The 24,212-nt window shown below is 41.5% G+C and overlaps 1 protein-coding gene across 1 annotated transcript in view; it reads right to left on the reverse strand.

Moving 5' to 3' along the window:
* Positions 1 to 11,645: 11,645 nt before the first annotated feature.
* The window catches only part of CFAP47 (cilia and flagella associated protein 47), a 536,960-nt gene continuing 524,393 nt past the window's right edge, over positions 11,646 to 24,212 (reverse strand). The window contains exon 64 of the mRNA XM_060234105.1: positions 11,646 to 11,961. Within this exon, the coding sequence (XP_060090088.1) occupies positions 11,752 to 11,961 (210 nt within the window). The 3' untranslated portion in view covers positions 11,646 to 11,751. The remainder of the gene's footprint in view (positions 11,962 to 24,212) is intronic.

Raw genomic sequence — 24,212 nt, forward strand, 5'->3', positions numbered from 1 at the left:
ATTGAGGAATCTGCCTTCATGTCCTATTGACCCTTCCCACCAGTCCTCCATTTTCTAGGCAACCATAGTATTTCAAACTTGATTCTGTCAGTAAAAGGCAGGGGGGAGGCCCTTTCCAGACTTATTTTGGTCTTTGAGGGAGAACTCATTGGAGCAGTCTCCAGGGACGGCTGGCAATCACTCAGAATTACAACTGCTCTCCAATTGGCAGAGATCACTCCTCTGGAGAAAATTGCTGCTTTGCAGGATGGACTCTGCATCATTATACCCTGCTGAGGTTGCTTCTCTCCTCTTTGGTCCACATAGTGGATAAACTGTACTTTTCCTAGATAGGGGCTGGGGAGTGGGGAGAGACAGAACGCTGAAGTCAGATCAGTTCCCCTAAAAAAAATGGCTGCCTTGACGTACATACTCCATACACCATAACACAGCCATGTCAGGCCAAAAAAAAAGAGGTCATGCCACAAGCACATGCTAACACTAAGCACTGCAAAGCCAAATACAACAGGAAAAGCCAGCAACACACCGCAGACAAAAGGAATGCTAAGCTTCAGCGTCTGTGTGATCATCATCATGCTATGACACCACAGCAAATTGATGCTGAGTGTCCAAGGTGGGGCACTCACCCAGAGCCTCTTTCTAGAGCCTGTTGTATTTATTTTCACAATGGGCCTTATTCCTTATTGTTTGGTGTAGTGGTTAAGTGTGTGGACTCTTATCTGGGAGAACTGGGTTTGATTCCCCACTCCTCCACTTGCAGCTGCTGGAATGGCCTTGGGTTAGCCATAGCTATTGTAGGAGTTTTCCTTGAATGGACAGCTGCTGTGAGAGCCCTCTCAGCCCCACCCACCTCACAGGGTGTCTGTTGTAGGGGGAGAAGATATAGGAGATTGTAAGCCAATCTGAATCTCGGATTCAAAGAGAAGGGTGGGGTATAAATCTATAGTATTCTTCTTTTATAATAGGAAGTTTGGACTGCCCTATGATAAGCTGGATCTTGAGCCCTGTACTAAGGATAGCATGAACTGGCTGACAAACGAAATTTTATCATGAATTTTGGCATGTTCAGGACCAGAGTTTGTGAACTGAAGAACCTGGATGAACTGCCACAAATTTTGGCACAATTTGTGGTAGTTCATAACTATTCATGAAGATCAGAAAGCAAAGGTTCCTGGTTTGTGCCCATTCCTACTTCACACCAGTGGGGTCTCAGATCCTAAATTTACACTGATAACAGTGCAACCCAAATTCCATTAATGGTTTGCCCCATCCCTTAACTTCATGGAACTTAACATTGCTTTAAAACCCTAGCAATTTTTTAAGAGTCAGGTTTTTACAGCTTCTCCATCTTGTCCTGAAAACATATTTTCTCCATCTTTTTTTGTTTTGTTTTGAACTAGCCTGAGTTCAAGATACTCCAAAGCTGGCTCATGTGATATCTGAATTGACTCCAATTAATAATATCCTGGCTATTCATGATATTACCCAAACTGATTCTCAGCTATGTTAATATGATTACGATATTTTTAAAACGTTTTTACTTAAAATGCCAAAACACCCAAAGTCATTCTGAAATTTTTCATTCAAATTCCATTATAATATAATGCTGGCAGTCAATAACTATTCATTCTTATTTTTTTTCACCCTTGAGTGTTCCAGTTCAATTTCCTTTGCTCTTAAACCACAGGCGTTCCTATAGAAACAATGTATTGCTTGGAGATAGGCATCTCTCTTCACCAGTTCTTAGTTTAACAAATCTGTTAACTTTTCCTCTGTGAGTTTAGCATCTCCTTTTGGCTTCTCTACATTCTGTTTTATCCTTTCCTATCAGACACAGAGATCTTATTGTACTGCTGCCATCCCAAGCAGATGTCTGTGTCCTCAATGTTCTTAGTACCTGCCAGCATTCCCTGCTTGGTTGAATAATCCTCTATAACCTTGATCTGTCTAAACAAGTTGTGGTCCAAAGTTGAAAAGACTGTGTGCACAATCCACTTGTACTACATCTTTAGCACCCAAGGGTACAGGATTCTGGTATTTTCCCTTTCCACCTGCATGCATAGATCTATAATCCACATCCTTTAACTGAATATATTTAATATTAAGTTAAATATAAACTTAACAATCCCACTCTCCCACTTCTAAGTTTTCAGGGGAATTGCTGAGGTAGAAAGGAGAGGCTTTGGGGATTGTATCACTGTCATCTGAAGTCTCAGAAAAACTAGTATTTGATCCCTAAAGCTTTGAATGTTCAGATTATAAGTAGAAACAGGCACTAATAAAAGGGTCTATTAATGTACAAGTTGTCAATGGGTTGGAAGGATTCCTGTCCACAGAATGTAACTTTCTTGTCTCTCTCTCCTGCTACAACCCAAAACGGGCCTCCAAATGCTGGTCTTGGAAGACAAGAAACCTCCCAGACAAGCATTTCAGGGGCATCTTGGACTGCAGCAGAAGTGGGAAGATAAGGAAGTGGTGCTTCATGGACAGAAATGCTCCATTGGATCCACAGCAATATGTTGCATGGAAAAAACACTTTGAAATAGTCTGTATCTCCCTTCACCTCTATCAGGAAATCAACTGTCCTTCACACTGTTATTAATATGTCACAGTCCCCCCACCATCAGACTGTGCCCCGCTACAAAATAGGTGTTGCTGTGGGAATAACAATGTCTGGGTTGAGGTAAACTATGGATAGGAAATGGAGAGTACCCATTTCAGCACCCATTCTAGAGCTGTAGAATTTTCTAGAGAAGTATTCTGCATACCAGCAAACAGTAGCTCTCGGATGAGTTTTTCCATTGTCTTGGAGTGACCAATACTGAAGTCCTCAAGAGGGCGGAGGTTACCAGCATCGAGGCACTGCTGTTGAAGACGCAGCTGCGCTGGGCAGGGCATATTTCTAGGATGGAAAACCACCGCCTTCCCAAGATTGCCCTGTATGGCGAACTCTCCACCGGCCATTGAAATAGAGGGGCACCAAAGCAGAGGTACAAGGGCTCCTTGAAGAAATCCCTTAGCACCTGTCACATCAACCATCACTAGTGGTCTGACCTAGCCTCAGATCGCAAAGCATGGAGGCACACCATCCACCAGGCTGTCTCTTCCTTTGAGAACGCACGCATAGCTGGTCTTGAGGACAAAAGGAGATTGAGGAAGAATCGCACTGCTACAGGACCAACCCTAAATCAGACTTTTCCCTGCAGCCGCTGTGGCCGGACCTGCCTGTTCCACATTGGTCTTGTCAGCCACCAGCGAGCCTGCAGCAAACGTGGACTATTGCACCCTTCTTAAATCTTCGTTCGCGAAGCCAAGCCGAGAGAGAGATTCTGCATACCACAGAACTTATGTATATGATGTTTGCATAGAATATACTATACAGAAGAATATGTTTCATGTCAGTAGAAGCATCAGAGTCAAGAGATGAACTGAATTCCTTTCAGATGAATCTTTTATGGATCCGCAGATTTATGCAGAGTTATTTAAAAAGCAGTTAACATTCCATTAGCAACAAACTGTGATCTGTGTCAGCACTAAGACACTGTTCAGTCATTTGTTTTAGAGCAAGAAGTCACCACAGGGAAAATGCAATTATTAAATATCTAACAGAGATACCAAGCTACAGCTCTGGTCTTTATCTTTCTGACACTAAATGTTAGGTTTACATGTTAAGATCCCTTTGAAATATTTGATTTTTTTTCCTTGCTCACTTCAGGCAAGGAAACAGACAAACAGAAGTCTAATTTTCTGGATCATTCAGATTTGCAATCAAATGTTCTGTTGAAACAACAGGGAAATGAAGCATATAGAGATTTGTTGTACTGCTGTTAACACTGTACTCCTCAAGCTAGAACAACATTATCTTCCTTACAAAATTAGATTGCAGGAGGACTGCTGAAAGTCACCATGACCCCACAGACAAAGATTCCATCCCACCATATAAACAATTCATATCATGTGACTACTTCTGTAATTTTATATTTGTATAAAGACATATATGTGCACCAATATAGGGTACACTTCTTACATGTAATGAAGTGGGCTCTAGTTCATTAAAAATTCATATCATAATACATTTTTAGTACGTAAATCAGTAAGAAATCTTTTCTCAGTTTATCCTTGTACCTTTACCTAGCACAAAAGCAGGGGCAAACTGATTATGTAGTGGTGCTAAATGAGAAGTACTGGGATCACTGGGCCTGATTTTGTTGACATATTTTTTAAAAAGGTTATAATAATAATAAGTTTTTTATTTATATCCCGCCCTCCCCGCCGGGGCAGGCTCAGGGCGGCTTACAAAGACATGATATGATATCATGAAATAACAATACAGGTAAAATCAATTCACAATATAAAAACAAATACAAATATAAATATAAATTAATGTTAAAAAGCTAAAACAATACGGTGGTGCTACAGTCTCTATTTATCCAGGCAGCGTTGTATTCAGTCTGGTCACGTCTTGAAGGCTTCTTGGAAGAGGGCAGTTTTGCAGGCCCTGCGGAACTGACTGAGGTCCCGCAGGGCCCGCACCTCTTCCGGCAGCTGATTCCACCATTGGGGCGCTTTTATAGAGAAGGCCAGCTCCCTAGTTGTTTTAAGTTTGGCCTCCTTAGGCCCAGGGATTTCCAAAAGATTTTGTGAACTGGAACGCAGTGCCCTCTGGGGAACATATGGAGAGAGGCGGTCCCTGAGGTAGGCAGGTCCTTGGCCATATAGGGCTTTATAGGTAATAACCAGCACCTTGTAACGAACCCGGTATACAATTGGCAGCCAGTGCAGCTCCCGCAGCCTAGGCCACACGTGTTCCCACCGAGGTAGTCCCTCTAGCAGCCTGGCTGCCGCATTCTGCACTAGCTGTAGTTTCCGTGTTCGGTACAAGGGCAGCCCCATGTAGAGGGCATTACAGTAGTCTAATCTCGAGGTGACCGTTGCATGGATCACTGTTGCCAGGCCACCTCGCTCCAAGAAGGGGGCCAACTGCCTTGCCCGTCTAAGATGAAAAAAGGCGGATTTGGCAGTGGCCGCTATCTGGGCCTCCATTGTCAAGGAGGACTCCAGTAGCACTGCCAAGCTCCTGACTTCACGCACTGGTACCAATGGCGTCCCATCAAAAGCTGGAAGGGGAACCCCTCCTTCCGGGGCGCTGCGGCCTAAGCAAAGGACCTCTGTCTTCGCTGGATTCAATTTCAACCCGCTCAGCTTGATCCAATCAGCAATGGCTTGCAATGCCCGGTCCAGATCTATAGGGACATCAGTGGCCCGGCCTCCCATCAATAGGTAGAGCTGGGTGTCATCAGCATACTGGTGACAACCCAGCCCATGTCCCCGGGCGATCTGGGTTATGTCATTTGTCATATAACATGGAGCTTAATGTCTACAATAGCAAAGTAAGATTTACAAAGAGATATTACATGTCCCATCAGCACAACAACAGCCCACTCCCTAATCATTGTTTGTGTTCCATATGTGTAACCACTAAAACAGATTAGTATTCAATTAACACACATGTAAGGGGGGATTGTCCTTTTACTACTTACTACAATAATAATACCTTCTTCAGATATGTAAAGAGCAAACACAAGGAAAAATAGGTAATAGTCCCACTGTTGGCTGAAAATGGAGAATCTGACAGAAGACAGAGAGAAAGCAGAAAGGCTTTATGCCCATTTTGCCTCAGTTTTTCCCCCTGAAGAAGAGAACAGGCTCATCTAGAGATGGTAGTAGGCAAAGCACAACATCTGGGCTGCTGGTTGACTTGGGAACAGTTGTTGTTGAAAGGCATCTGGCTCCACTGGATGAGTACAAGTTCCCTGGGTCAGACAGTGTGCACCCAAGAGTGCTCAAAGAACTTTCTAGAGAGGGTTACAGAGCCTTTGCTCATCATGTTCAAAATCTCTAGCACAGATGTTCCAGGTGTTTGGAGTACAGCAAATGTTATCCGAACCTTTAAAAAAGAGAGGAAGGATGACCCACGAATCTACAAGCCAGTCAGTCTGACCTCCTGTCCCAGGGAAGATACTGGAACAGATTTTAAAGGGGCTGGTTTGTGGGCATCTGAAGGACAACTTGGTGATATGAGGAAGTCAGCATGGATTTGTCCCCAAAAGGTCCTGCCAGACCAACCTTGCTTCCTTCTTTGATCAACTGACAGGCTTACTGTATTGTGGGAACACCATTAATGTCGTTTACTTGGATTTCAGTAAAACTTTTGACCCATTATGTCCTGATGGGTAAACCGGAGGACTGTGTCCACCTAAGATAATTAGGTGGACACAGAACAGGTTAGAGAACCTCACCCAAAGAGTAGTTCTCATAGCATTTCATCTGATTGGAGGGAGCTATTCAATGGGATGCTACAGGGTTTGGTTCTAGTAGTTTTCAATATTTTATATCATCTTGATGGGGAGGGGACTACTCATTTAATTTGCAAATGATACCAAACGTTGAGTAGCAAACCCATTGGAAGATAAAAAAAAAGTCAGTGACATCTGAATACACTGGGAAAGTGGGTGGATCTAAACAAGATGCAATTCATTAAGGATAAGTGCAGAGTTGTATATCTGGGTAACCAAAATGAGAAGCATACATTTTGGATGGGGGTAAACTTCTGGGTAGCTATGTGTGCACACAAGATCTTGGGGTACAGATGGACTGTAAACTGACAAGAGAACTGTGAGGCAGCAGCAAAAATAGCTAATGTGGTTTCAGGGTGTATCATCAGAGGCATAACATCCAAATTACAAGATTCATAATCATGCTGTACACTGCATTGGTCTGGTTGCATCAGGAATACTATGTGCAGTTCTGGAGGCCTCACTTCAAAAAGAATGTGGACAGAATGGAGTGGGTACAGAGGAGAGTGATGAGGATGATCAGGGGCCTGGAGACCAAGTCCTATGAGGAAAGGCTGAGAGACTGGAGAATGTTCAGTTTGGAGAAGAGGAGGTTGGGGGGGCATGATTGCCCTCTAAGTATTTGAAAGGTTGTTAGTTTAAAGAAGCCATTAGGGAAACGAAAATTATTTTAGAGGATTTTGAAGCCGTGTCAGGTTTAAGAATAAACATGGGAAAGTCTGAAATAATGTACTTTAATGTTGGTTTGGAAGAAAGGAAAGAGATTAATAGGATAACTAATATGGGGATGGGAGTTAAGAAATTTAAATATCTAGGGATAGAAATTTATAAAAATATTAACAGGATAGTGGAGGGAAATTATAATAAAATCTGGGAGAAGATAGAGAGGGATATGCAGCAGTGGGGGAAAAGGACGATGAGTTTGACCACTAGAGTAAAGAGTGTATTGATGTTCTGGATGCCAAGGTTGTTGTACCTTTTTCAAATGATACCATTTGAGTTATATAAGCAAAAAATGATTAACTGGAACACTAAAATAAGGGAATGGATATTTGGTAGTAAGAAACTTAGATTCCCCAAAAAATTAGCATACAATCATAAATCGGAACTTAGATGGGGAGTCCCAGATATAGTCAATTATTATGAAGCATTTCAGCTTAAGGCATTATTAGAGATAGAGAAGGAAGGGGATCAGAAATGGATAAGGTTTGAGAATGAAGCTAACAATGGGGTAGGAAAACATGGCATCTTTACGAACATGGGGGCGAAGGAATTTAATTTAAACATGGGACCAAGGAAAAATGGGCTAAATGTTTGGAAGAAATGGCAACCGAAATGGCTGAATCGGGTATCTAGATGGACGCCATTAGAAACGTTGATGGAAGGAGATAAGGAGCATAGGTGGAGCGAACTACTTAAGGCTAAAGGATTTAGAAGGGTAGAAGATTTGTTAATACTAGATAAGTTAAAACCATTACATGAGTTTCAAGAAGTCGTAGGAATACAATACTGGCTTAAGGCTACAGGATTGTATACTAAAGTTAAGAAGGAAGTGGAGAAGAGTAATTTAAATGAAGAAGAACCTATAGAAAAGTTTTACAAATTAATGGGTAAAACAAAAAAAAGGATTAATAGGCATCCTATACAGGAGTATGAATTCAGGCAATGAAGGAGCAATAAGCTACCTTCAATGGTCATGGAGTTTAGAAGGCCAAATAACAAAACGAACAGGGGAGAAGATAATGGAAGGTTTAAAAAAAATTAAGATACATAAGGTTAGAGAAATGGAATTGAAATTTTTTACCAAATGGTATAGAACTCCAGCTATTTTAGCCAATATGTTTCCTGGGTTGAGCCCTAAGTGTTGGCACTGTAAGAAAGAGAAGGGATGGTATACCCACATGTGGTGGGAGTGCCCTGAGGCCAAGAAACTATGGGATATGGTAGTGGGAATGATAAAGAAATTCTTTCAGGTAGAGCCGAGAATTAACTTTGAACTAATGCAGATGAGTTTATTAGGGAATGAAAAAATAGGGAAGAATAATCAAGATTTACTAAAAGCAATGATATCAGCGGGTAAAGCGGTAATAGCGGCAGGATGGAAGGATAAAAGTAAATGGAAGGAAAGAACTTGGCATAACTATCTCTTTGATTTTGTCCAGTCAGATATAGCTGCCACAATGTCACAAGAAGAATCATGGGAGGAAAGAAGATCAAGAATCAAAGAAAAGTGGCAGACCTATCTGAAATGGGCGAAGGAAGAAAGGAGAGTGGACATTCAGTGGAAGCTTCAAGTCCTTTGTCCCTGGCTGGAAGAAGAAAAGGATGTATAGACTAAGGGGGGGTGGGTTGGGGGGGAAATGTAAAATGGATATCAGAAACCATGTAGAGAAATGGATAATGTATAATAATAATAAAAATATACATTGAGAAAAAAAGAAAGGTTGTTAGTTTAGAGGAGGGAAAGGAACTGTTATTGTTGGCAGCAGAGGATCGGACTTGCACTAATGAGTTTAAATTATGGGTTGCAAGATACCAGCTGGATATTAGGGAAAGGTTTTTTTTAACATTAAGAATAGTTCAGCAATGGAATCAGCTGCCTAGGGAGGTGGTGAGTTTCCCCTCAACAGCAGTCTTCAAGCAGCCGCTGGATGAACACTTGACAGGGATTACTTAGGCTGATCTTGCATTGAGCAGAGGGTTGGACTAGATGGTCTGTATGGCCCCTTCCAACTCTATGAGAAAGAAGGCTGATTAGATGGACTACTGGTCTGATACAGCAAGGCTCTTCTTACGTTTTTAACATCCCAGAGTTGTGTTAAGAACATAAGAAAAGCCATGTTGGATCAGGCCAATGGCCCATCCAGTCCAACACTCTGTGTCATACAATGGCCAAAAAACCCAAGTGCCATCAGGAGGTCCACTAGTGGGGCCAGGACACTAGAAGTCCTCCCACTGTTGTCCCCCAAGCACCATGAATACAGAGCATCACTACCCCAGACAAAGAGTTCCATCTATGCCCTGTGGCTAATAGCCACTGATGGACCTCTGCTCCATGTTTATCCAATCCCCTATGCTTGTAATTGCCACCACCTCCTGTGGCAGTGAATTCAATGTATTAATCACCCTTGAGCTGAAGTACTTCCTTTTATCTGTTCTAACCCAACTGCCCAGCAATTTTATTGAGCGCTCATGAGTTCTTGCATTGTGAGAAAGGGAGAAAAGTACTTTTCTCTACCTTCTTTATCCCATGCATAATCTTATAAACCTCTGTCACGTCACCCCTCAGTCAATGTTTCTCCAAACTAAAGAGCCCCAAGTGCTTTAACCTTTCTTCATTCTAGTTAATTTTCTCCAATGCTCTAATATCTTTTTTGAGGTGTGGTGACCAGAATTGTACACAGCACTCCAAATGAGTCTGCACCATCAATTTATATAAGGGCAATATGATACTGGCTGATTTGTTTTGAATTCTCTTCCTAATAATCCCTATCATAGCATTGGCCTTTTTAATTGCACTGTCTTGACATTTTCAGTGAGTTATCTACCACAACTCCACAACAACACAATTTCTGTTGTTTTGCTATGTCTCTTGTGGTGATCACATACACTGAATATATGCATCTAAATCCTAGACCAATCTACAGTGCCAATAAATGCTTTCAGATCACAACCTTGTTGTGATTATTATCCATACATCACTGAATCCACAAAATGCTGCATTTTAATAGTGAAAACAGCATTCAATAGCTTAGCCATCTAATTGTACAGAAGAACCACGTGTATGTTCTAATGAGCGTTGGGAATTGATCCAGATCCTAGCGGTCTTCATGACTGAGAAACTGAAATGTGTCTTACAGTATCTTTCCCTCATTTCTCTTCCAAGTATATCATAGGCAGAATTCTACAGTTCTTGTGCTACCTATATAATTTCACTGCACTCTTGCCAACCCAGCTGACACAGCAGACTGTAGATCAGTTGCCTCCACCAGTTCCACATCATCAACATTATGAATGTTTCCTGCAGGGTATGCACTGCCAAGTGCCCTTGCTGTTTCCAATCTTTGAAAGATTTTGTAAAAAAACCCAAAAAACAAATCATAGTTCTTAAGGATTATTTGCAGAAAGGATGCAAATAGAAAGCGATACAATTAGTTTTTTTTTTTTTAAGTGTCTTGACTATTGTGCTGCTATTAAAAAAACCACAGTAGGATTCATTGTGACTCATTAAGTTATTAAAATGACTTTTACATGACCAGTGATTTCTTACATGACCAGTTCAGCTGCACTTAAAAATCTGCAGCAATACTTGGCCCATGTTGCTTCTTCTCTATTACTATCACATCAACAATGACAATGTCATGCATGTATTATGGGATTTGAGATACTGCAGAGTGCTTTACTGCCAGGTCATTAGTTGTAATATTTAATGATGTATTTATTTGTTCTTGTGTTGGTTTTTCTTCTCTTTTTTTGAACCTATGGTATAAGGGATAGAAAATAGTAAAATAAAAATACTGCTAGGTCACCATCATTGCAAGAGGACATAGGGAATGAAGTTAAACTCCTGATTGGGGATGGGCATAAACCTGGAATATGCAGTTTGATTCATGGTTTGTGGGTGAACTATGAATCAAACCACAAACCAAACTGAATTGCAGAAAGGATGCAAATAGAAAGTGATACAAGTATTTTTTCACAAACACATTTTGCACATTCACAAACTGAAGTGGGTTGTGCTGTTTGTGGTCCTGCCAACCTCATTGAAAGGGACTGCAGTCCTTTTAAACAAAGTTTGCCAAAAGCCTAAAAAACAGCTGAGCCCTCAGCTGTTTCAGACTATCTTGTGCAGTCCCCTTCTGCACAGCTGTTTTCACTCTGTCGTGCAGTCTATTTCAACTTTAAAGGGAATGCAAGACAGCCCAAATCAGCTGCACATCTGGGACCACAGCTGCACATCTCCCTGCCATGCACCTGTTTTTTGGTCTGTCTTCTGCAATCCTTTTAAAGGGACTATAGAAGACAGCCTGAAACAGCTGAGTGGTGCTGAGTGCCTCCCCACTGTTCAGCTCTGTGACTTTCACGGGGAGGAGAGAGCAGGGATTCAAAAGGACTTGGAGTGCCTTTAAACCCTGCTTTCTGCTCCATCCACAAACCACCATGAACCACACAAACTGCTCTAAAAGTGATTGTGATTGTGAAACTGTTTGTGATTGTGAAGCAGTCATGAACTTCTGTTCATGAATCATAAACAGGGCAAAATCCATCATTAATTTTACTTACTGATATTTATGGTAAAGAATTTATTGTTTTAGAACCCAATGTCTATAAGATAGTTAGCAATACATTTGTTCTATAAAATATAATTTCTGTTTAAAATAAAGACACTCTGTTTTTATTTTGCTCTTAAAATTAGTGGTGCTCCTTTGATTGTTGAGGACACGCCAGTAGATAACAGCTTCATATTTTCACGTAGAAAGTTGCGTTGTTGCACTGTTGTTGATTTTTCATATGTATTTCTACAAACAACTTTTGCTGATGTTGTAGGTGGTGCAGTCCATGGTGGCAGGCCATTGATCTCATACATCCATTGCATTCCTGCTGTCTGAAAACACAAATGAGAAATTTTAGTAGTTCATGGCTTCCTACCATGAAGCTTACAGCAACTATCTGCCACAAAGTATGTAATTAGGTCATTCATTGCTCCCCATGCAGGGGGTGCCTCAAAAAGTTACATTACTGGAACTGCACAATAGTGGAAAAGAAGCATTACTATGTATGATGAACCAAGGCAGAACATTTCATTTTATCTATTCAGAGGAGAGTGTTAAAAATATGCATACCGTCTTGCGCCCTAGGAAATCTAAACTCTCATTAATGTGCAACAGTTTGGGATGCAGTTATGAGGAAACAATTTCATAGCAGGAATCTAACAAAAATAACAAATGGGTTGCTGGCTTTATTTATACCCAAGGGATTAGTGAGCAGACTCGAAATAAACAGCAACAACTCTTACCAAGTGAGTCATCTCAGAATATGGCTAGAAAACAGTTGTGTTAGGAGTATCATTTCACTCTGTAAATTCCATATCTGGAATGAGCTTAGCATATGGGTACATCAAATGTTGTTGGCAAGAGACCTTTGTGCTGGCGCAGAAGCATTGTTCCTATCACTGGAATCATACAGTTCTTCGAGGTTTAGAATATACATAGCACAAAGTTCCCACACTAATCTCTTGTGTCTCTTAGCTATATGCTAGTATATACTTCCAGAGTCAGGACAGCTTAGAATGTTCAAAACAAGATAGAGGCAGGAAAGATAATCAAGTTGTGCTACCTCTCTGCTAGCTTGTTTTGAAAATCCAAAGCCATGCTCATAAAAGACAGCAAGACAGTAATATATAAGATCATTAAAATGCTCCGTGTAAACACCATCAGCTAAAGCCCACAAGAACCTCCCCCAAATTCACTGTCAATTATTTAAATTATGTTGATTCATATCTGTCCAAGAAGTCTATTATTCTGGTCACAGCTGGCATCATGGGGAGGCTTAGGTGGTCACTTGCTTACCAATGAGCTGCCAGAAGGCCCACTCGTAGTGGAGACTTCTTGTTAGTGAATGAGGGAGTCTGGAGGAATCAGCTGAAGGCAAGGAAGAGAAGAAGAAGAATTGCAGATTTGTACCCCGCCCTTCTCCCTGAAACAGAGACTCAGAGCGGCTACCTCTTTCCCAATTCCTCTCTACCCCTCCCTCCCTCTTCCCTCTCCACTCCCCAGCTTTCCTATTGCAGTCTGCTGTCTACACATAATATTTGCTCCTCTGCATTTGGGAGGACTTGGTGTATTTGCTGCAAGAGGTACTAAAACAAAGGACAGGATTGTCCATTGAGAACAATGGGAGAGGCCTGAAGGCCAATTAGATATAAGGATAGTTAGAAATGCCATTTGGCTTGTATGAACTCTATGGTTGAAGAAATAGAGGGAATGTTTATTAAGTTTGCAGATGATACTAAATTGGGAGGGGTTGCAAATACAGTAGAAGACAGAAATAGAATACAGGATGACCTTGACAGGCTGGAAAACTGGGCTAAAACCAGTAACATGAATTTGAACAGGGATAAATGTAAAGTTTTGCATTTAGGTAGGAAAAATCCAATGCATGGTTTTAGGATGGGGGAGACTTGTCTTAGCAGTAGTATGTGCAAAAAGGATCTGGGGGTCTTAGTGGACCATATACTGAACATGAGTCAACAGTGTGATGTGGTGGCTAAAAAGGCAAATGCAATATTTGGCTGTATTAACAGTAGTGTCCAGATCACATTAAGTGATGGTATCACTTTACTCTGCTCTGATATGACCTCACCAGGAGTATTGTGTTCAGTTTTGGGCACCACTTTTAAAGAAGGATATAGACAAGCTGGAACGGGTCCAGAGGAGGGCAACAAAGATGGTGAGGAGTCTGGAGACCATGTCCTATAAAGAAAGGTTGAAGGAGCTGGGCATGTTTAGCCTGCAGAAGAGGCGGCTGAGAGGTGATATGATCACCATCTTCAAGTACTTGAAGGGCAGTCATATAGAGGATGATGCAGAATTGTTTTCTGTGGCCCTAGAAGATAGAACCAGGACCAATGGATTGAAATTAAATCAAAAGAGTTTCTGGCACAACATTAGGAAGAACTTCCTGACAATTAGAGCGGTTCCTCAGTGAAACAGGCTTCCTCGGGAGATGATGGGCTCTCCTTCTTTGTGGGTTTTTAAACAGAGGCTGGATGGTCATCTGACAGCAATGCAGATCCTGTGAATTTGGAGGGGGGTATTTGTGAGTTTCCTGCATTGTGCAGGGGGTTGGACTAGATGACCCTGGAGGTTCCTTCCAACTCTATGACTCTATGATTCCATGAAATGCATTACAAGACACCCACACAAATTGAAATGAAAATGAGGAATGGGTTTCTGGGACTGGAATGATGTCCCACAGAGTGGAATGATGGTCTGGGAGTAGTATGAGTGTTCTGGGACTGGAATGACAGCCCCTGGGAGTAGCAGAAGTGTTCTGGGACTGGAATGACAACTTGTAGAGTGGAATGATGCCCCCTGAGCGTAGCAGACATGTTCTGGGTTTAGAATGAAAGCCTGTCAGTGTAGCATGGGTGTAGCATGGGACTGGAATGACAGCCACTGGGAGTAGCAGATACATTCTGGGCTTACAATGATGACCTCCAGAGTGGAATGGTAGCCTCTGGGAGTAGCAAAAGTGTTCTGGGAGTGGAACGACAACCCCCAGAGTGGAATGACTGCGTATGGGGTAGCAGAAGTGTACTGGGACTGGAATGACAGGTCCCAGAGTGGAGTGATGGCCCCTGTGATTGAAATCATTGTAAGGTATTTTATTCCACTCTATGGATTGTAATTACAGGTGCAGAGCTCTTATTTCAGTCCTGTGAGCTATCATTCCACCTTTGGACCTCCTGTGAGCTATCATTCCACCTTTGGACCTCCTGTGAGCTATCATTCCACCTTTGGACCTCTCATTTTAGTCTGAGAAACACTTCTGCTGCTTCCAGGGGCTTGGGGAGACTGCCATTTCAGTCCCAGGATACTTTTGCTACTTTGAGGGACCACCATTCCACTCTGGGACCTGTCATTCTAATTCCAGAATGCTTCTGCTACTTTCAGGGGCCATCTTTCCACTCTGAGAGCTGCCATTCCAGGTCCAAAACACTTCTCCTACATCCAGGGGCTGCCATTCCACTCTGGGACCTGGAATGCTCAGTCTGTGCTGGTCAAGACCAGGAATTCAGGTACCTTTGCCTATGCCTTTATGTTGTGTACTGCATTTTAGGACCTGAATTTACAACTCAGCACGGCTTTGCATGCTCCAGGGAGCTGCGGCAACCACGGGTCACCTGAGAGAGGCTGGACCCTTCCAGGGAGCCAATGAGCATTTAGGGCATGAATATTCAACTGCCCGGACTGGCCAAGACTTGGGGGGGGGGGAGGAGGTTGATCCAGGTACAGCTATATAAGCGAGGACCTGGGACCACCATATTGTCTTGTTCTTATGTGTTAGTACAAGAAACATCGTTATGGTTGAACGTCTCTGAACCCAGTATTTTACACTTCGATAGTGAAAAGCTGACATAGAGCTGAGATGGTTCAGTGCTATGTGGTGACATTACAAGGTTTGTGAACAAAAAAAGACTGAGATTTTCTGACACATGGTCCTTCTAGGACTACCAAAATCTGAGATTACATTTTTTTTGAAAGAGACAATGTATTTTAAATTTTGATTGAGAAAATAAAAGGGGGGGGGGAGAAAAAGAAAAAAATATACATTAAAAAGGTTTCTGATTTTTTCTAAAACAAATGTAAGTTTAATTACAATGTTTTTTCTTGTTCCGTATAATTATAGAATAAAGAACTTTCTTTTTTTGTATCATAATATTTTAATAATAAAAACCACAAATCACCAAGTCATTTCCCTGTAAAAAGTCTATAAGCGATTTCCAATCGGTAATAACTTAGCTAATTGTCTTTTTCTTAACCAATGCTGTAAGTTTAGCCATTACTGCAAGGTCTAGCATCTTCTCAAACATTTTTCTATTGTAGATGTTGTCAGACACTTCCATTTTTGTGGGTATAATATTCTTGCTGCCATAGACAAATACCAGCATTGAACCTTTTCAAGATTTGTAAATGTGTAAACCAGTGGCAAAGTATGGTCTTTGGTTATTGAGTCTCCTTTAGATTTTAATTTGTATTCATCTTGTCACAATTCTATCACATCACAATATGTTAACCATTTATGTAAACCCATCATTTATTTTCTAAAATGTGCTTCTTGTGGTAATAGCCACAATGTTATTTTCAGGCAGAACCTAGATTTATACTTATTCCATACTTTGGCACATCTAACATAATGATTATTGAATTCTGCATTAGTTTTAGCAAAAGATTTGTGAGATCAGAAGATAAACGAATTTGTCATACATAAGATATCCATGCCATTCAAATCTCAGATCATGTCCTTCTAACTCTAATAATATTTTGTTTTTTTTAACAAACTCCAATTCTTCATCCACACCAAGCAAGAGGCAGCAAAATACAATTTCAAGTTCAGCAAACCCAAGCTGCCTCTTTCTTTTGCATTTTGTAATATCTTTAACCCTTGGTTTTTTCCCCTTGCCATAGAAATCCAGATATTTCATACTGCCATTGTTTAAATGGTACATCTGTTGTTGAAATGGGAATTATCTGAAATGAGAACTTTCTAGGTAAAATATTAATCTTAATCACAGATATTCTACCCAAAAGTTATAGTTGTACATTACCCCATCTCAACATACCTTTTTAAAGTTCATCCCAGGTTTTGACATAATTATTTTTAAATAACATACGAGCTATATTTGTCAAAGAAATACCCATATATTTTACCTTCTCTTCTATTTTAAAACCTCTTTATCAATTTTGTTCTTGTATTTTCATTTTTTTCGTTATCATCTTGGTGTTTTATTTATTAACTTTGAAGCTCACAATAGCACCAAATTCTTTCAATTTGGGCAGTTTCAGTTCCCATCAGAGGATTTTCTAAGATCAACGACAAATCATCTGCAAAAGCTCTCAACTTAGAAGTTTCTCCTTTAATATTTACACCTTCAGTTCTTTCTCCTGGTCTTACATCTCTATTCACTATTTTGAGAACCAGAATAAACAAAAGTGGTGACAATGGGTAACCTTGTCTTGTTCTTTTCTATATCTCACATGGTTTTGTCAAATCTATGTTGATAATTATTTTTGTGTTGTTTAATCAACTTAACCCAGGGTTGGAATTCTAGCAGGAGCTCATTTGCATATTAGGCCACATACCAGTGATGTAGCCAATCCACCAAGAGCTTATAAGGCTCTTTTTTGTAAGCTCTTGGAGGATTGGCTACATCAGGGGTGTATGGCCTAATATGCAAATGAATTCCTGCTATATAACAGCTTTCTCTGTGCATGTGTGGAGAATGTGCTTATGATTGTGAACTATGGCAGCAGCTGATTTGCAGCAGAGGGGCTGCTGGATGTTTGTGGCCATCCCCTCCAGCCTGGGGCCACTGAAGCCTGGGAGGGAGGGAGTGCATGGCAGTGGCAGATGAGCAGAGGGGCCTCATGGCTGCAGTGCTGGTAGGGTGTTCCCTTACGTGCTACAAGCAGATGGGCTGGTGGCTGTGCAGCACCTGGGAGCTGGGCATTCATGGGCAGAAGGAGAATAGCAGAGTAACAGGGTGCCTGGCAGCAGGGCTGGACTTTGGGGAGGGTTGCCAATCAGAGCTGGAACCAACACCAGGGGAGAATAGGTTTGGGGGTAAAGAAGGGGATACTGGCTAGGGGGAGACAGAGTGAAAGAAAAATGAGGAGAGATTGGCTTGGGGGAGAAATAAAAGGGGGGATTGGCTTGGGAGAGAAAAATGAAGGAGAAATTGGCATAGGGGAGACAGAAAAGAATTGGCTTAGTAGAGGAATGAAAAGAGAAAGAAAGGGAGAGAGAAAAAAAGAAAAAAAGAGGATATTGCATTGGAAGAGAAAGAAAGGAAAATAAGGGGGAGGAAGCGAAGGTTAGAGAATGCCCCCCTCTCCACAAGCTTCTTGCGGGTTTCCAATCTGTAGATGTCTAAAGTAAATAATGAAATAAATAAAATAAAACATAAAAAATAAAAGTATTTCTTTCACTGGGGGAAGCCTTAACTACCTCACCTGGTAGCTTTCTCTATTGCTTCCCCATGCCTTGGCTGAGGTGATGATACCCTTTCCCTTCACTTAACTCTCCTCCTTCCCACCACATTCCACAGCCTCTCATTACTGATGTCACTTAGTATCTGCCTGTAAGCAGTGATTTGCTGGGATGCCTGGAGTCTCAACTAGAGGCTATACATCACTCACAGAGAAAGCTATTAAATGTCCAACTGTCATTGGCATGAGGACCGTGACTGTTTGTGTTCATGGCCCCACTGGGCCCCATGGATTGACACAGTGGAGTGCCAAGAAGGAGGGGGTCATGTGTTATCCCTGCCACCCCCTGACATTTTGGATCCTGGATTTAAGTAAGAGCTCACCCTGTTGACTCATCATCTAAGATGATGTTAAATGGCCTTGCAGTTTGATATTTTATTTTTAAATTTATGTATGTATACATTATATTTTATATTAATTAAATTTCATTTATTTCAACTGCTTTGGATTTACAGTAAAACCTGTACCAATTTTTAAGTGTTACTTTTAATCTGAAGTCCATAAATCAAATTGAATCAGTGGGAAAGTGAAAAAGACAATTATTTTAGAGGAGACGGAGCAAAATGAAAAAATAAATCCAGAATTAACTTTTTTTATTATATCCATTTTCTCATAATATTGTAGGAATTTACTGAATTTTGTTGCTATAATTGTACGGTACCTTATGGATTTGTTATTAACAGGCACCATACACACCTAAATCCTTCCGAGGTTGGTAAAATGAGTACCCAGTTTGCTGGGGGGAAAGTAGATGACTGGGGAAGGCAATAGCAAACCTCCCCGTAAAAAAGTCTGCCGTGAAAACGTTGTGAAAGCAACGTCATCCTAGTCAGAAACGACTGGTGCTTGCACAGGGGACTACCTTTTTATACATACCTAAAGCCATTTTAAAAACAATCCAGTGTTTATAATTGATACCCCCATCCAATTGTCTGGAGTATTTTGAAATTTAAGAATTTTTAAAATTTGCCTTTATTTGCTGGCAAACATTGTACAGACCTACATGGTCTGCAATATGCATGGTTAAAACATAAGCTGGACCGGCATGTGTCAAGTCCACTGCACCAACAAATAATATTTTATTGCCCCTCTCTCTCTCCACAAGTGCCGGGGCCAAGGCAAAGCCAGACATCTGGGTCAAGCGCGGAGGGGAGGGAAGGGGGGGGAGTGAGGAAGATGAAGGTGGAAGAAGCGGAGCCGGTTGCCATGGGCGACATTGAACTCCCAGACTGCTAATGAGGACCAAAAAAAAAGAAAGAAAAAAAACAGGTAGAGCCAAGAAAGGGGGGGGGGGAGGTCAGAGGAGGCTGCGCTGCTGGGAGAGGAGAGGCTCCCGGAGGCGCCGGGAAACAAAGACTGGGCAGCCCAGGCAAGCGTCCGGCCAGCGCCCCCTCCTTTCCCCTCCCCGCTTCCCTTCTCCTCTCCTCCTCCTCCCGCCTGGCCGCTCGGTGATCGGCTTTCAAGTCGAAGGAGGGGGGGACGAGGCTCCGCACTGCTGCCACCACTGCAGGTTGGGGTTGGTGGGCCTCCACCGGCGGCCTCTTCCTTCATCGGGGCCTGGTGGGATGGAGGGAGAGGAGACCCTCTTCTGCTTTCCTCAGGCAGCCTGTAGCTCGGGCCGCGGCGGTGGGCGGCAGCTGCTGCCTGTGCCCGGGCCGGCAGCACTGGTGTTGCTGCGGCGGCGGTACAAAATGTTACCTGCTGCCGCCCAATAATGACTGGGAAACTCATTGGGGAGAGTGGCACCAAAATTGGCGCCGTTTTTCCCCCTGTTTCCGGATTTTTGGAGAGCAGGAGAGGAGGCTGCAAATCCAGGGGTCCCCCCCCCCCCAGGGCAGGGGATTTGGGAAGCCTATCTGAGGTGCAGGAACAATTGAGGAACCTGTGTTAAATCCTTGCACGTTGAAATAGTACAAGAAGGACCAATATGGCTCAGTGCTGTATGAGACCCTTTGTACTCAATGACAGCAACCTGCCAATCTGGTGATCTTTCACTCTGACTTTCACTGTGACAGTTTCTTTAGCCTTTTAAAGATATGGAAAAACACTGCTGTCTAAGTTGCTTTTTTTCTTTATTGTAGAGTCTGAGGGTCCTTTTGTGCCTGACATTAGTTTGTTTTTACTAGAATCAAGGCTAAATAGGTCACCATGGAACTGGAAGATATGAGTGAACTTTGAAAAAATCTTTTCAGAGAAGAAGAAAAAAGAATGGACCAAAAAAGGAGAGAACATGTGGGTTGTTATGCCACTACTTACACCCCCAATATTTCCTAGCAATTAATACTTTTAAAACATCTTTATTGAACGCAATAGCAATAAATATTTTTAATATGTCTTTATTGAACCCAATCTTTTAAATGTTGGAACAAATGTTCAGTTGGCAACTGTTGTCAGTAAGGTTTAAGCAAAAATGGCTCAGATAACTGATATTTCTTCTAAGGTTCTTAGGTTTGGCACCTTCACAGAGGGCTATATGCAACAGGCGGCACTTTTCAGGTGGTTAGACATGATAAGAACAGAAAATCTCATAAAACAACTTTCTGTGTAAGTATTCAAAGCCTTTCAATTCTCAGCACCATTCTTTGCCTGGGCCCACTTTGCTGTTGTGTCCCACATTCCTCTGTGAAGCGAGGCAAAGGGTAGTGGTGAATACATTTTTACTAATGTGAAATATAGGCCCCATTGATTTCCTGATGATCTAAAACAAATTGATTGCAAATAACAACTACACAACAGCTAAGAAAGAAAGAACATGTGTTATTAATTTGAACGCTGTGCAATACCTTCAGCATTTTGTACTGCATGGAAGGATGAGAAGCTAGGCTCATCCTACTTTCATTTCTTGTACAATGCCTAAAGTGGGAACCAGTGGATCTCCTCGACAATGTGATCTACTTGCATTTGGAGTTTAGTTTCATAACTTTGAAGTCAATAAATACCACTTTGTACTTGAAATGTTACACAAGGAGTGTAAATGGTAACACTAGTACTTCCAGTCTTTTATAAAATATATAGTTGCAAACAAATTGTTCAACATTTGGTTTCACACCACATGGTGTCTCTTTCCAAATGGTTATACAGTTGTTGTTTATAATCACTTTCCCTGGATGTTATTACACAGAAAATAGGCGGGTGAAATAAAAATCATCTACACCCTGCTACTAGAACTTCAGACTCCAATGTACTGCATAAGTATCAATCACTTCCTTTCTCTTATTACTGTCAAATATTGACATAATTGGCATGTACACATCAAGGGACAATTCCATATGTAACCCTTTAGTAGGAGCCTAAATCATAGCTCTAGGCCATTTCTGTGAGCCTAAGTTCTCCCTATCTCATGAAGGGAGGGTTGCCAGATCCAGCTTTGGAAACACGCAGGGCGTTTTCACACTGACCTTAATCGGCAGCGATGTCCCTCTTCACCGCGCAGGATCTGCGCGGATTTCGCACCAATTGCTGCGGAGCACCCGGAAGAGCCGCAAAGTCCCGCGGCTTTTGCGGCGCAAATGGAAACTGGGTTTTGGCGGTTTCCATTTGCGCCACAAAAGCCGCGGGACTTTGCGGCTCTTCCGGGTGCTCTGCAGCAATTGGTGCGAAATCCGCGCAGATCCTGTGCGTTGAAGAGGGACGTCGCTGCCGATTAAGGTCAGTGCGAAAACGCCCTAAGAGATTTGGAGATAGAGCCTGGGGAGGACCTCCAAAGCATTCATTTTCTCCAGGCAAACTGATCTCTGTAGTCTAAAGATGAGCTGTAATTCTGGAGGATCCCCAGGTCCCACTTGGAGGCTGGCATCCCTACATGAGATGGTAACAATCTAACCCAATTTATCAACGTAAAACAGATTACACATAAAACAGAATGCAGTAGGTGTGGGTGTAAAATATGTGCCTAGCTCAGAAATTTTGGAATAAGGTATCTGTGTATTTAGAGAGAGGCTGCTATCAGCCAAAGTAGGAAGTATTAAAATATGAGTTAACATTCATATGTATTTTCTTGTACTAAAGTCTTCTTGGTTTGGAGGAAGAACACTGAGTGGATGAACTGCTTTAATTAAGCACTTACATTAGATTTTAGATAAAAAGATGGACATAAATGAAAGGGGATTCAAAAGAATTGTCATGTGTACTTAACTGAATCTCCCACATATTCTGTATTGAATTTGCATGAAAATCATTGAACTGAGATTGAAAGAAGTCCCTTGCTAGAAATGACCAACTATAAGTACCCTAATTTTAACCAAATTATCACCATCACTCATTAAAGACTTCCAGGGCCTCAAAACCCTTCTCCTCATTCCAGCAGTCTACTGCCATTCACGGGCACTAATACCTTCACCTATTCATAGCTGTAAGCAGTAGGGATGGGCACAAACCACATTTTTGCAGTTGAACCACGAACTGAATGATGAACTGATATGCCAGTTCATGAACCACTTAAACCCCTGCTTTCTGCTCCCCACAAAAGTGGCGGGGAGCAAAAAGCAAGGGGTTAAATGGCTCAGAGCCAAATTGCACAAGTAGGTCAGAAATACAGAGATCTACTTCTGGGTAAATCCTGCAACACTGAAAGTAGTCAAGCCAACACATTCTAAGACCAAGAAAACACAGAAAGGAAACCTATCAAGCCCAAAATAAAGAAGGGAAAAAGCAAAGGATTTCTGTTACAAAATAGTGCAATGAACCTGTTGAACAAAGGAAAGTTACATGCTTGATTAAGAGAGAGTAAGCAGGTGTATTTTTTGTTCAAGAAATTCCTTCAAGTTGATGTAGGTAAAGATATTCAAGATTTTTTAAAATTCACTATTCCCTTCCGACTTAGTTGGCATATTGTCTGGGACACCATCAAAGCTTATATACAAGGGTGTGTTTTTTTTAAAGGACAGAAATCTATAGACAGAATAGAGAGAAAGAGAATCAGTTAATACAGCAGATCAAAGATCTCAAGGTGAAATATAAAATAACTTTTTTAGCTCAAGTATACAAGAGGCTGTTATATCTTAAGTTACAGTTAGAAATGCAAAAGTCTGGAAATTTAGAAAAAATGATGGGCTATATCAAGCAACAGCAGTTTGAACTAGGGACCTCAACATTTTTGGCTAAACTACTGAAAAATGAGCAAAGGAATAATAAGATAACAAGAACAGTAGTGAGTACACTACAGTAGTAAGAACACTACTACTAAAAATAAGCAGGGGTGTCTGCTCCTCACCACCACATTAGGATTACGAAGAGTATTAAGGCAGATCTTGGGGTCTGGTGTCAGTTTTTGGGAAAGTTCAATTGTGTATCCATTTGGCAGTCCCCCCTATCAACTGGGGAAGCCTTGCAGGTCCATTCAGATGCAGGAGGTAGCATTGAGTTCGGAGTTTATTTTTTGGGCTGCTGATGTGCTCAGCATTGGCCTACACAGTGGCAGGACTCTGATATTTTGAGAGATTTATCATTTTTGGAGATTTTTTCTATTCTAGTTGCTGATATTATATGGGGCAAATATTTTGTTAACAAGCATGTAACTTTTTGGTGTGACAACCAAGCAGCGTTGAGAATCATTAATTGACAGACTTCTCTCTTTGAGCGGATCACGCGCCTTGTCTGTAAATTTGTTTTAACTTATCTTAAAAGTAACATTTTCTTCTCAGCAAGGAATGTTGCAGGTGTCAACAATGATATCACGGATGCATTATCTTGGTTTCAGGAGAAGCGGTTTCGAAGCCTAGTACCCAATGCATTGAGGGACCCATTCCCAGAGGACCTATGGAGCCTTGGGAACTCGTAGGGTGTTTTTACATTCAGTTTGATCCAGAGTTTAAGAGTCTTCAAATCACCTGCCACCGTTCCACTTTAATCATTTTCCATTTACATTTGTGGATTTGCTCTGCCCATTTTGCATAGCCAAACTTCTATATTGCCTGCTGAAAGCGTTTCAATTTTACTGTCTTTTCTACCAACCTGCATTATCATTCAGTAACCATTAGGGGACAACAAGTGTTCTTTTTTTTTTAAAGAACATATATTAGCCTTTTTTTTTTTTTTTGCATAGTGGCACACAGTGCCTTGTGGGTCACTTTTTTTTCATCAGTAC

The sequence above is a fragment of the Heteronotia binoei genome, chromosome 3 (assembly GCF_032191835.1).
Source record: "Heteronotia binoei isolate CCM8104 ecotype False Entrance Well chromosome 3, APGP_CSIRO_Hbin_v1, whole genome shotgun sequence".
NCBI lineage: Eukaryota > Metazoa > Chordata > Lepidosauria > Squamata > Gekkonidae > Heteronotia > Heteronotia binoei.